Source organism: Cherax quadricarinatus, chromosome 21 (assembly GCF_038502225.1).
Source record: "Cherax quadricarinatus isolate ZL_2023a chromosome 21, ASM3850222v1, whole genome shotgun sequence".
Classification (NCBI taxonomy): Eukaryota; Metazoa; Arthropoda; class Malacostraca; order Decapoda; family Parastacidae; genus Cherax; species Cherax quadricarinatus.
In genome coordinates, this window is record NC_091312.1 from 10,178,824 (window position 1) to 10,191,562 (window position 12,739).

The 12,739-nt window shown below is 39.2% G+C and overlaps 1 protein-coding gene across 6 annotated transcripts in view; it reads right to left on the reverse strand.

The window, feature by feature from the left end:
- Positions 1–12,739, reverse strand: part of LOC128689133 (uncharacterized) — a 724,351-nt gene that overhangs the window by 5,849 nt on the left and 705,763 nt on the right. For all 6 annotated transcript variants that reach the window (XM_053777262.2, XM_053777261.2, XM_053777265.2 and 3 more), the window contains one exon: positions 4,950–5,438. In XM_053777262.2, coding sequence (XP_053633237.1) covers positions 4,950–5,438 — 489 coding nt within the window. The remainder of the gene's footprint in view (positions 1–4,949; positions 5,439–12,739) is intronic.

The window sequence follows — 12,739 nt, forward strand, 5'->3', positions numbered from 1 at the left end:
AGCTAGCACAATTTCAAATTTCCTGGGTCGCCACACCAACAGGCTGCTACTGTGCGGTGGTGCTACTTTCTGCATAAGTCGTTCAAATTTCTTTTCTCCATCTATTGTTATAACCCGCTCACTTTTGGCCCTAGCCATGGTTCCAGTAAATAAAAGAAATGCTTCTCATTGTGTAAAGTACATACACCATACATTGTTCATAAAAGATAAGGTGACTTTGAAGTCACTGTCAGTCGCCATGAGCTCAGCTCACTCAGATAAGCTGTGACTAGTAAATTTGAACCTACATATGAGAGAATAAGTCTGTGTGCTAAATGTGCACTATATAAAAAAAAATCCTGCAGCACGCAGTGCATAAGAAAAAAAAACAACAACCGTGAATTTGGTGTAAAACAGCAATTTTCAGTGTACTTTTGTATGGTTTTTATGGACATTTTTTTTTTTTTGTCTCATTTGATAGAATGAAAGATATAATAAAGAAATAGATATAATTTTGATTGGTTTCACACCTGAATGTACCTTAAAATTGAGCTCAAAGAAGCAGAAACGTTTAATTTCTGCGACGTTCAAGAGTAAACAAATGACATCATTGTCCAATACATGTCCACCTGGCTGGTCTAATATGCAGTCACGAATGGGTTGACATTATTTATACAATTATTATAATAGTAATGCAGTAGTCTGCATAACAGTACAACTTCTGTTTTTTGTGACTAAAATTCAAAATGGAAAGTAAGCGTAATATAAGAGGGTCCTGGAGAAGTGACTAATGAACAGAGAAAATATTATTTTAGTGCCAGGAATGTTTGCATTGCTTATTCTGGCCCCTATTTTGAAATTGGCATCTCTTGAAATTTGTGTGAAATTGGACAAATTACCAATTTCTGACCACTTTACTGGGTGGTTGAAATAGGTAAATGGGAGGTTTCCTGTACTCAGTCAACAGAATAGAAGGAATACTAGTGAAACAGTTATGAGTTTGGTAGACTGGAACAATGGAATGGGTCAAAAACAGAGCATAAGAACAGTGAAATCGCCAATGCGTAAATACTGCCATTGGGTTAAGTGTATTCTAACCTAACCACTCTGGAATCTGGCAAAATCATTAATCCAGCACCCTACAGCTCCTGATGATGCCAGATTAGTGATGGTCAACTGGTACTATCATAAAACTTGAGGAATTTTTTTTTTTTTTTTAACAAGTCGGCCAACTTCCACCAAAGCAGGGTGACCCAAAAAGAAAATACTTTCATCATCATTCAACACTCGCCTTATGCACACATAATCACTGTTTTTGCAGAGGTCCTCAGAATACAACGGTTTAGAAGCATATACATATAAAGGTACACAACATATCCTTCCAAACTGCCAATATCCCAAACCCCTCCTTTAAAGTGCAGGCATTGTAATTCCCATTTCTAGTGCTCAATTCCGGCTACATAAAAATAACCAGTTTCCCTGAATCTCTTCACTAAATATTACCCTGTTCACACTCCAACAGCTCATCAGGTCCCAAATACCATTCGTCTCCATTCACTCCTAACACGTTCATGCACGCTTGCTGGAAGTCCAAGCCCCTTGCCCACAAAACCTCCTTTACCCCCTCCCTCCAACCTTTTCGAGGACGACCCCTACCCCGCCTTCCTTCCCCTACAGATTTATACACTCTCCATGTCATTCTACTTTGAGCCATTCTCTCTAAATGACCAAACCACCTCAACCACCCCTCTTCAGCCCTCTGACTAATACTTTTATTACTCCACACCTCCTGATTTCCACACTCCGAATTTTCTGCATAATATTTTCACCACACGTTGTCCTTAGACAGGACATCTCCACTGCCTCCAAACATCTCCTTGCTGCAGCATTTACAACCCAAGCTTCACACTCATATAAGAGTGTTGGTACCACTATACTTTCACACATTCCCTTCTTTGCTTCCAGAGATAACATTTTTTTGTCTCCACATCTACCTCAATGCACCACTCACCTTTTTTCCTTCATCAATTCTATGATTAACCTCTTCCTTCATAAATCCATCCGCTGACATGTCAACTCCCAAATATCTGAAAACATTCACTTCTTCCATACTCCTCCTCTCCAATTTGATATCCAATTTTTCTTTATCTAAATCATTTGATACCCTCATCACCTTACTCTTTTCTATGTTCACTTTCAACTTTCTACCTTTACACACTCTCCCAAACTCATCCACTAACCTTTGCAATTTTTGTTTAGAATCTCCCATAAGGACAGTATCATCAGCAAAAAGTAACTGTCACTTCCCATTTTGGATTTGATTCCCCATAATTTAATCCCACCCCTCTCCCAAACACCCTAGCATTTACAACCCCATCTATAAATATATTAAACAACCATGGAGACATTACACATCCCTGTCTAAGACCTACTTTTACCAGGAAGTAGTCTTCTTCTCTTTTACACACCCTAACCTGAGCCTCATTAACCTCATAAAAACTCTTTACAGCATTTAGTAACTTACTACTATTCCATATACTTGCAACATCTGCCACATTGCTCCCCTATCCACTCTATTATATGCCTTTTCTAAATCCATAAATGCAATGAAAACTTCCCTACCTTTATCTAAATACTGTTCACATATATGCTTCAATGTAAACACTTTATCTACACATCCCTTACCCACTCTAAAACTTCCTTGCTCATCCTCAATCCTACTCTCTGTCTTACCTCTAATTCTTTCAATAACAACCCTACCGTACACTTTTCCTGGTATACTCAGTAAACTAATTCCTCTATCATTTTTACAATTTTTTGTCCCCTTTCCTTTATATAAAGGAGCTATACATGCTCTCTGTCAATCCCTAGGTACCTTCCCCTCTTTCATACATTTATTAAACAAAAATACCAACCACTCCAACACTATATCCCCCCGTGCTTTTAACATTTCTGTCATGATCCCATCAGTTCCAGCTGCTTTACCCCCTTTCATTCTACGTAATGCTTCACGCACCTCCCCCACACTCACATCCTGCTCTTCTTCACTCCTAAAAGATGATATACCTCCCTGGCCAATGCATGAAATTACTGCCTCCCTTTCTTCATCGGCATTTAAAAGTTTCCTCAAAATATTCCTGCCATCTACCCAATACCTCCATCTCCACATCTACTAACTCCCTTACTCTGTTTTTTACTGACAAATCCATTCATTCCCTAGGCTTTCTTAACTTGTTTAATGCGCTCCAATTTTTTTCTTATTTTCATTAAACTCTATCATCTGCTCTCCTTCTGCACTCTCTCACCACTCTCTTCACCTTTCTTTTACTCTCTATATACTCTGCTCTTCTTATAACACTTCTGCTTTGTAAAAACCTCTCATAAGATACCTTTTTCTCTTTTATCACACCCTTTACTTCATCATTCCACCAATCATTCCTCTTTCCTCCTGCACCCACCCTCCTATAACTACAAACTTCTTTCCCACATTCTAATGGATTAATGAAATGTGTCAAGAAACAGCATGAAATTCTGCCACAATGGAAAAAAGACACACAAATGCAATATAACTTGATCCTTTATTGACAACATTTTGCCCATACAGTGGACTTTATCAAGCCACAAACACGTCTATCTAGGGAGAGAGGATGTGTGCATATGTAAACAACAAAGAGTCAGGTGATGTATGTTGAAACTTACTTCTTGGGTAAACCAATGTCGAACAAACCAATGTCAAGGTCGAACAAATGTATGGCTGAGAAGAGGTTGAATTGAAGGACCCGTTTAGCATGGGCCAGTAGGCTTGCTGCAGTGTTGTTGCTATGTGGTATATTGATGAAATTTCTTGGCAAGAGACTCGGTAATGTTGCAGAAGTTGTTGTTACGGTTGAAATTGTTGAATGTGCTGATGAGTGATGATTCCAAGATCTACATATCTTCCTCTTTGGTGATGAGTCATGAGTCTTTGTAATTAAATGGTTGTGGTTATTTTGGTGTAAAACAAGAGGAATTCTTCAAGTCATCCACCCCATTGGTGTATTGGCAGTGTTCAGAAATGTGTGCTTGGAGATCTCTGGACGTTTTGCCCACAGATATTCAGTTGCAACTGTTGTAAGGAATTGTCTATATGCCTGTGGGAGGTTGATCCTGCAGGTGTCCCTACTGATGATTGATTGCTTCCACTACAATCAAGGACATCTTCAGCAAGGGACACCACCCACAGGATCAATCCTCTGCAGGTAAATACACAATCAATTGCAACAATTGCAACCAAATGTAAGTGGGCAAAGCATCCAGTGACCTCCAAACATGCATTTCTAAACACCAATACATCAGCATAATGGATGACTTGAAAAATGCCTGATTTTTACCTAAACTCCCACAATCATTTAATTGCAAAGATGCATGACTCATTAGCAGGGAAATAGATATACAGAGATGCAGGCTCTTGGAAACATCCCTCATCAGCACATTCAACTATTTCCACCAGAACAATGGTTTCTAGAACATAGATGAGGCTCTTGCCAAGAAACCAGTTCATCATTATCCTACATAGCAACAACACTGCACCAGGCCTACTGGCTCATGCTAGACAGTCCTCAAATCCAACCTCTTCTCAGCCATGTATTTGTCCAGACTATCATTAGTCTAGCCAAGAAGTAAACAACATATGTCATCTGACTTTTAATGCTACTATGCTCTCTCTATGTGCTCACATTCTTTCTCCCCATATAGATTTGTTTGACTCGATAAAGCTCACTGTATGGGCAAATCATTGTTAATAAAGAATTGCATTATACTGCATTTGTCTTTTTTCCCTTAATGAAATGTGTTGAAAAAATTATACACTAAGCTAGAAGCACATCTCTGAACTTTGTATGTAAAAGGAAGGGGAAATGGAGGGAGAATAGGAAAAAGAAGAAAAAAGAAATGAAAAAAGAATAAAAAAAAAAGAAAAAAGAAAGACTCACCATGATAGGTTTGGGCAATATATTCTCTGGCTCAACCAGCTTGACGAGGGATTGGCCATACAGAGCACCAGTACACGAGGTAACGTTCCCATCCATGGGCTCCCCTTTGCTGTTAGACCTCTTAAACACCCGGTGAATCCTAATGGGGGATTTGCGAGCCTTCTTAGAGACTTTCTTCATTCCCTCAGGGGACTCGAAGGAGAGTTTCCGAGCCTGTCGAAGGATGAACTGACAGCGGGTAACCAGTTCTGTGTTATACAGGTTGTTACACTGTTCAGTGTCGCAGTCCTGCAAAAGGTCTCTGACGCAGTTGAGTTTGATGGCGAAAGGGTACTCATGGCCTATGAGAGGGTATGGGGAGTCATCAAGGCCAGTTTTGACCCATAGTTGGAATTGAGAGCCATCTGCCCCACCCATCTCCAGGTGATCTAAGGTGAGAGCTACACACTCTCGTGCAGTGGTAGTTGAACTGATGCTCACCATCTTGCTCTGAGGAAGGGAGATGCAGACTTAATATTGTACAAAACAGGTTTGGGTGTGTTATATACAGATTAATATTTTGTAATAGTCAAAAGATTAAAGGACCCCAATGGAAATAAAACTTTACTGGGTTATCCTGGGTGGCTAACTCTCTGGGTTAAAAATATGAACAAATCTTAATTTAACTCTTTTAAGATTTTTGCAAAAACAAGTCCTTGAACTTGTATGAAGTATGTACAGTATAATGGTCTTCTAACAAACTTAATCAATTAACTGATAAACTCTAGAACTGTCTATTTAGCATGGAGTTGCTAATGTAGAGCCACTTCTTAAAAGGCATGATGGATCACTAGCTTCAAAAGTAAGGAGACTTACTTGAAACCATTATAGATAATTGAATTAGTAAGCTCATTGAAAAAATAATTAAAATAAACATGAATTCAAGTTTATTTCATGCCATGGATAGTCATAGAAATTATGAAATTGTTCATCTCAACCTAAACAAGGTATCTGGCTTTGAGACTGCCACAAAATATGCTGATAAAGGAAGTTGCAGTGTATGGTACAAGAAAAAAAAAACAGTACACTAGATTCAGAGTATGGTTAACAGATAACTGAAAATAATATTAAATAATTTACATAGTCATTGCAGATAACTCAATAAAAATACCTATACAGACAAGAGTGAAACTAAATTCAACACTTTCTTTCAACACACCGGCCGTATCCCACCGAGGCAGGGTGGCCCAAAAGAAAAAACCAAAGTTTCTCCTTTCAAATTTAGTAATATATACAGGAGAAGGGGTTACTAGCCCCTTGCTCCCGGCATTTTAGTCGCCTCTTACAACACGCATGGCTTACGGAGGAAGAATTCTGTTCCACTTCCCCATGGAGATAAGAGGAAATAAACAAGAACAAGAACTAGAAAGAAAATCGAAGAAAACCCAGAGGGGTATGTATATATACGCTTGTACATGTATGTGTAGTGTGACCTGAGTGTAAGTAGAAGTAGCAAGACGTACCTGAAATTTTGCATGTTCATGAGACAGAAAAAAAGGACACCAGCAATCCTACCATCATGTAAAACAATTACAGGCTTTCGTGTTACACTCACTTGGCAGGACGGTAGTACCTCCCTGGGCGGTTGCTGTCTACCAACCTACTACCTAGGTGAAACTAAATATAGTAGTAATAACAATAGTACTAGTAAAAAATGATGGTGGTTGCATGAATCAAGTTGATATACTTTGCAAAGGATCAAATTTACCAGATTACATACCAACAAAAATTTTGATTTAGATTACTTAATGTTGTATGAAATATTAATGGAAAATTCACTTCAGCATGAATAAATACAATCTGGGGAAAACAGAACAACTATAGCACTTTGATGAGAAATAGCAATATATGCTACCTCTTTTTCTGTAATAATGCATAATTAAAATTTACCACTCAATAACCTATGAATAATCTTAATTAGTCTGTAAGCATTAGGATCAGTCTGCCCAAAATGCACATGCATGTTAGTGACTTTCTTTGTGCTAAACAATATTTCATTACATGTAAACTATACTCAATACACTACAAAGAAATAAAATATGTTTTATGTTTTTAACAATATCCTGGATTAAGGCATGGCTGACCAAGAGGAAATGCAAATATAATTTACAGTGGACCCTCGGGTAACGATTTTAATCCGTTCCAGAGAGCTTGTCCTTAAATGATTTTATAGTTAGCCAAATTAATTTTCCCCACAAGAAATAATTGGAAATCCAATTAATCTGTTCCAGACATCCAAAAGTATTCAAAAAAAAAATTTTTCACACGAAATATACAATTTCCTACACAGAAAACAATGATACATGAGGAATAAATAATACATGAAGAATAAATGACACTTACCTTTTGTGAAGATTTATTGATGAGTGATGAGATGGGAGGAGGGGAGATGATAGAGGTATATTATTGTTTGGAAGGGGAATCCCCTTCCATAAGAACTTTAGGTACCAAGTCCTTTTCTGGGGTTACTTCCCTTCTTTTTTTAATGCCACTGGGAACAACTTGACAGTCACTGGACCTCTGTCGCACCAAAAATCTGTCCATAGAGCTCTGTATCTGGCGTTCCTTGAAGATTTTCCTAAAATGGCTAACAACACTGTCATTGTAAAAGTCGCTAGAACAGCTTGCAATAGCAGTGTCAGGGTGATGTTCTTCCATAAAGGCTTGCACCTTCGTCCACATTGTACAAATGTCCTTAATCATTGAAGAAGGCAACTTCCTCCATCTCTCTCTCTCTCTCCCCTCCTCTGAAGCAATTTCCTCAGTTGCTCATCAGTGGTTAGTTCTTCATCATCGTCCTCTACCAACTCTTAGACATCCTCCCTGCTAACCTCCAACCCCATGGACTTCCCCAGTGACACAACAGATTCCACAACTGGTATAGGCTCCTCGGGATTAGCCCCAAATCCTTCAAAATCCCTCTCTTTTACACATTGTGGCCATAATGTTCCTCCAAGCAGAGTTCAAAGTCCTGCAAGTCACTCCCTCCCAAGCCTTACCTAAAGGGTTTATGCAACTGAGGATACTAAAGTGATCTTTCCAAAACTCTCTTAGGGTCAATTCAGTGTCTGAGGTCACTTCAAAGCACTTTTGAAACACTACTTTGGTGTACAGTTTTTTGAAATTTGAAATGGCCTGCTGGTCCATGGGCTGGAGGAAAGGAGTGGTATTAGGAGGCAAAAACTTCACTTTGATGAAGCTCAATTTGCCCTGCAATTCGCTCTGGCAAGTCTGGAGGATGAGCAAGAGCATTGTCTAATACCAGGAGGCACATGTGGTCCAATTTATTTTCCAGGAGGTATTTTTTCACAGTGGGGCCAAACACATGATAGAACCAATCATGGAAAATGTCCCTATTGACACATGCCTTACTGTTTGCCTTCCACATCACGCAAATTAGCCTTGACAACACTGTTTTTCTTGGACACTCTAGGAGTTTCTGTGATACATGAGTATAGGCTTCACTTTGCAATCCCCACTAGCATTACTACAAAACATTAGAGTTAGCCTGTCTTTCATAGGCTTGTGTCCTGGCAGTGCTTTTTCCTCTTGTGTAATGTAGGTAACTGTTTGGTATTTTCTTCCAAAACAGGACTGTTTTGTCACAATTAAACACTTGTTGGGGTTTTAATTTTTCAGCGTCTATGTACTCTGAATTCCTGCACATATTTTTCAGCTGCTTTTTGATCACAACTGGTAACCTCACCATGCCTCACCACACTGTGTATGCCACTACGATTCTTAAATCTCTCAAACCAACCTTTGCTGGCCTTAAAACCACTAACATCAGCACTAGTTCCAGGTATTTTCTTAATGAGATCTGCATGAAACTGCCTTGCCTTTTCACATATGATTGACTATGAAACACTATCTCCTGATAATTGTTTGTTATTGATCCATACCAATAACAGTCTCTCCACATCTTCGAGTATTTGTGATCTCTGTTTTGTAAGCATACTTGCACCTTTTGCAACAAAGCTTCCTTGATTGCATTTCTGTTGGCCAAGATAGTAGCAATGGTTGACTGGGGTTTGTTGTACAACTGGGCCAGCTCAGAGCCACGCACTCCACTTTCATACTTTGCAATTACATATCTCTTTCTTCAATTCGATTGTACACCTCACTCTTTTTACCACAGGGTTGGCACTAGAAGCTTTCTTGGGGCACATGGTGACTTATTTAACAGTTACAAGCACTAAAAACAATGGACTAATACAAAATGTATCGAATGTATGCGTGGAACCGTCCACAGTGGCTTGTAAACACTGGCACACTAGCTGAAGGCAGGGCAGCTGAGGCGCGCTCAGGCTGGACGGACAGGTGGACGTGTTCGGGACAATTGTCCTCAACCCTTTGACTGTCACGGCTGTATATATACGTCTTACGAGGTACCGTGTCTGACATATATACAGTGGACCCCCGCTTAACGATCACCTCCAAATGCGACCAATTATGTAAGTGTATTTATGTAAGTGCGTTTGTACGTGTATGTTTGGGGGTCTGAAATGGACTAATCTACTTCACAATATTCCTTATGGGAAAAAATTCGGTCAGTACTGGCACCTGAACATACTACTGGAATGAAAAAAGTTCGTTAACCGGGGGTCCACTGTATACTCATAAATTCTAGTGGCTTCAAATCAAGCAGGAGAAATCTGGTAGGCCCACATGTGAGAGAATGGGTCTGTGTGGTCAGTGTGCACCATATAAAAAAAATCCTGGGGCACGCAGTGCATAATGAGAAAAAAAAACTACGACCGTTTTTTTAATTAAAATGCCGACTTTGTGGTCTATTTTCATATAGTATTTATGGTTGTATTCTCATCTTCTTGGTCTCATTTGACAGAATGGAAAACACATTACAGAAATAGAGGTGACTTTGATTGATTTTACTATAAAAAGAACCTGGAAATGGAGCTCAAAGTAGGGGAAATGTTCGATTTTTACCGATGTTCAAAAGTACACAAATGATGTCATTGTCCAATAATGTCCAACTAGCCATTCTAATATGCAGTCATGAATGGGTTGATGTTATTTATACAATTATTACATTATTGCAGTAGTCTGCATAACAGCAAGTCTTCTATTTTTTGTTTGAATAAAAATTCAAAATAGAAAGCAAGAGCAACATCAGAGGGGCCCGGAGACATGACTGATGAACAAAGAAAATGTTATCCCAGAGCCAGGAACGTCTGCATTGTTCATTCTGGACCCTATTTTGACACTGTCACATCTTTCAATCTTCGTGAAATTGGCCAAATTGCAAACCTCCGACCACACTATCGGGCAGTTGAAATCGGTAACTGGGCAGCTTCTTGCACTCAATCGACAGAAAAAATGGAGTTCCAAAGAAATAGCTATGACTTTGGTCGACTGGCACAAGGGAACTAGCCGAAAATAGGGCTCAAAGTGGGTGAAATCGCCGATTTGCCAACATCGCCGAGGTCGCCAACTTCGCGAGAGCACAATTCCGTCAGTCCTCCATCAAATTTCGCCTCCTTAGTGTCACTACAATCGGGAAAAGATTCTCTATCATTTCACAAGAAAAATCATTTTTTTTTTTTTTTTGACATTTTGCGACACCAGGAGACACCTCAGGACGGGGGGCTGCGACAGTCAAGAGGTTAACCGGTTTTTCATCGTTGGCCGAGCCAATATTTTTACGCTAAAACACATCGCTATCCGATTTTATCGCTAGCCGATGTCATCGTTACCCAAGGGTCCACTGTATTTCTTTTCTGCGGTATAATGTAGTTTAGGTGTAATAAAACATTGTTAAGCACAAAAGAAAGCTACTAGCATGCAGTGAATTTCAGGCAGAGTTTGCTAAAATGAGGAGAAAGCAGAATGGACCCACCCTTGTTCACAATCTACATAGACATGGTAAAAGTAAGATGCAATCTAAGTTTGCTGATGACACTAAGTCGTTAAAAAATTTGCAACAAGAACACTAGGGAGCTACAGGAAGATCTGGATAGGTTGATGTTTTTTCAAAGTGGCAGATGATGTTTAATGCAGGCAAATGTATGGCTTTAATCATGGGAAGAGAAATAATGTGATTATGATACTTATATATTTGATAAGGTAGACTTTAATCAAAAAGACTTAACAATTCTGATTAACAGAAGTCTAAAGAAGAGACAACAGTGCATAAATGTTTGCAATGAAGCTACCATAATATAATTTTCTGATTCTTAGCAAGTACTATAACAGAAGTCCTAAGATTATACTTCAATTTTTTATCATTGGTAGAGCATAATTTAAATTATACTGCTCAGAAATGGATAACAAAATTGATCCTTATATAAGGAAATTAGGGATTATGACTGAAGTGTACAAACTGATAACTGAAATAAATAAAGGGGTTATAAATAGTGTTGGAAGGATATAATATAAGAAAGCACTGTTTTAACAACTTAGTTGCAGATCAGTGGAACCAACTGCCAAGTACCATCACTGAAGTGAACTTGGGTAGCTTTAACAATAAGTTGTACAGGTACACAGTGGGTGTGGTTGGGCTAGTTGGACTTGTTCTAGCATGGACCATGGACCAGTAAACCTGCTTCTATGTTAAGTAAAAGGACACAAGTGCAACTAATGTGACATTTTATTGTGGCAATGTTTCGCTCTTCAAGAGCTTTGTCAAGCCGTTACAAACGATACATGAACATGTAGATGAATGGCTCAGAGAACTGACAAGCTGTTAATTAAACACATGTGCAACATTTGGGTATCTTTAATGAGGAAATGTTTTGCCACACAGTGGCCTCATCAGTCCACACATCGGAGAATGGTGAAGAACAGGAGTTAGAGGTAATCAATCCCTCAAGATTGATGACTGATCACATCGACTCAAGGCTGAGGGACTGATGACCTGTAACTCCTCCTGTTCTCCACCATTCTCCAATGTATGGACTGATAAAGCCATTGTGTGGCAAAACGTTTCCTCATTAACGATACCCAAATGTTGCACATGTGTCTAATTTATCAATACATGGACACATCACGTGTACTACTACTACGTCCACTAGTACCACCTCACTCAAAGGCTATACGTATATGTATACCCTCTGTGTTCATATATTGTTTGTAAAGGCTTGACATAGCTCCTGGAGAGCAAAACGTTGCCACCATAAAATGTCACATTAGTTTCACCTGTGTCCTTTTACTTAACATATTATCGGTAAATCTACCAATATTAATACAAGCCTGCTTCTGTGCTCCACTATTATTATATTCTCCCACACATAAGAAGAACATAAGAACGACGGAACACTGCAGAAGGCCTACTGGCCCATGCGAGGCAGGTCCAAGTCTCCTACCGGTTTAAGCCAATGCACCCAACCTAGTCAGGTCAGGTCACATTGACTTATGGGAGGAACACGGCAACCGACCTGGTAGCACAAGCTAATCAGGTCCAACTCACATCCACCCACACCCACTCATGTATTTATCCAACCTATTTTTAAAGCTACACAAAGTTCTGGCCTCTATAACTGTACTTGGGACTTTGTTCCACTCATCCACAACTCTATTACCAAACCAATACTTTCCTATATCCTTCCTGAATCTGAATTTTTCCAACTTAAAACCATTGCTGCGAGTCCTGTCTAGGCTAGATATTTTCAGCACACTATTTACATCCCCTTTATTTATTCCTGTCTTCCATTTATACACCTCAATCATATCCCCCTAATTCTACGTCTTTCAAGAGAGTGCAGATTCAGGGCCCTTAGTCTATCCTCATAGGG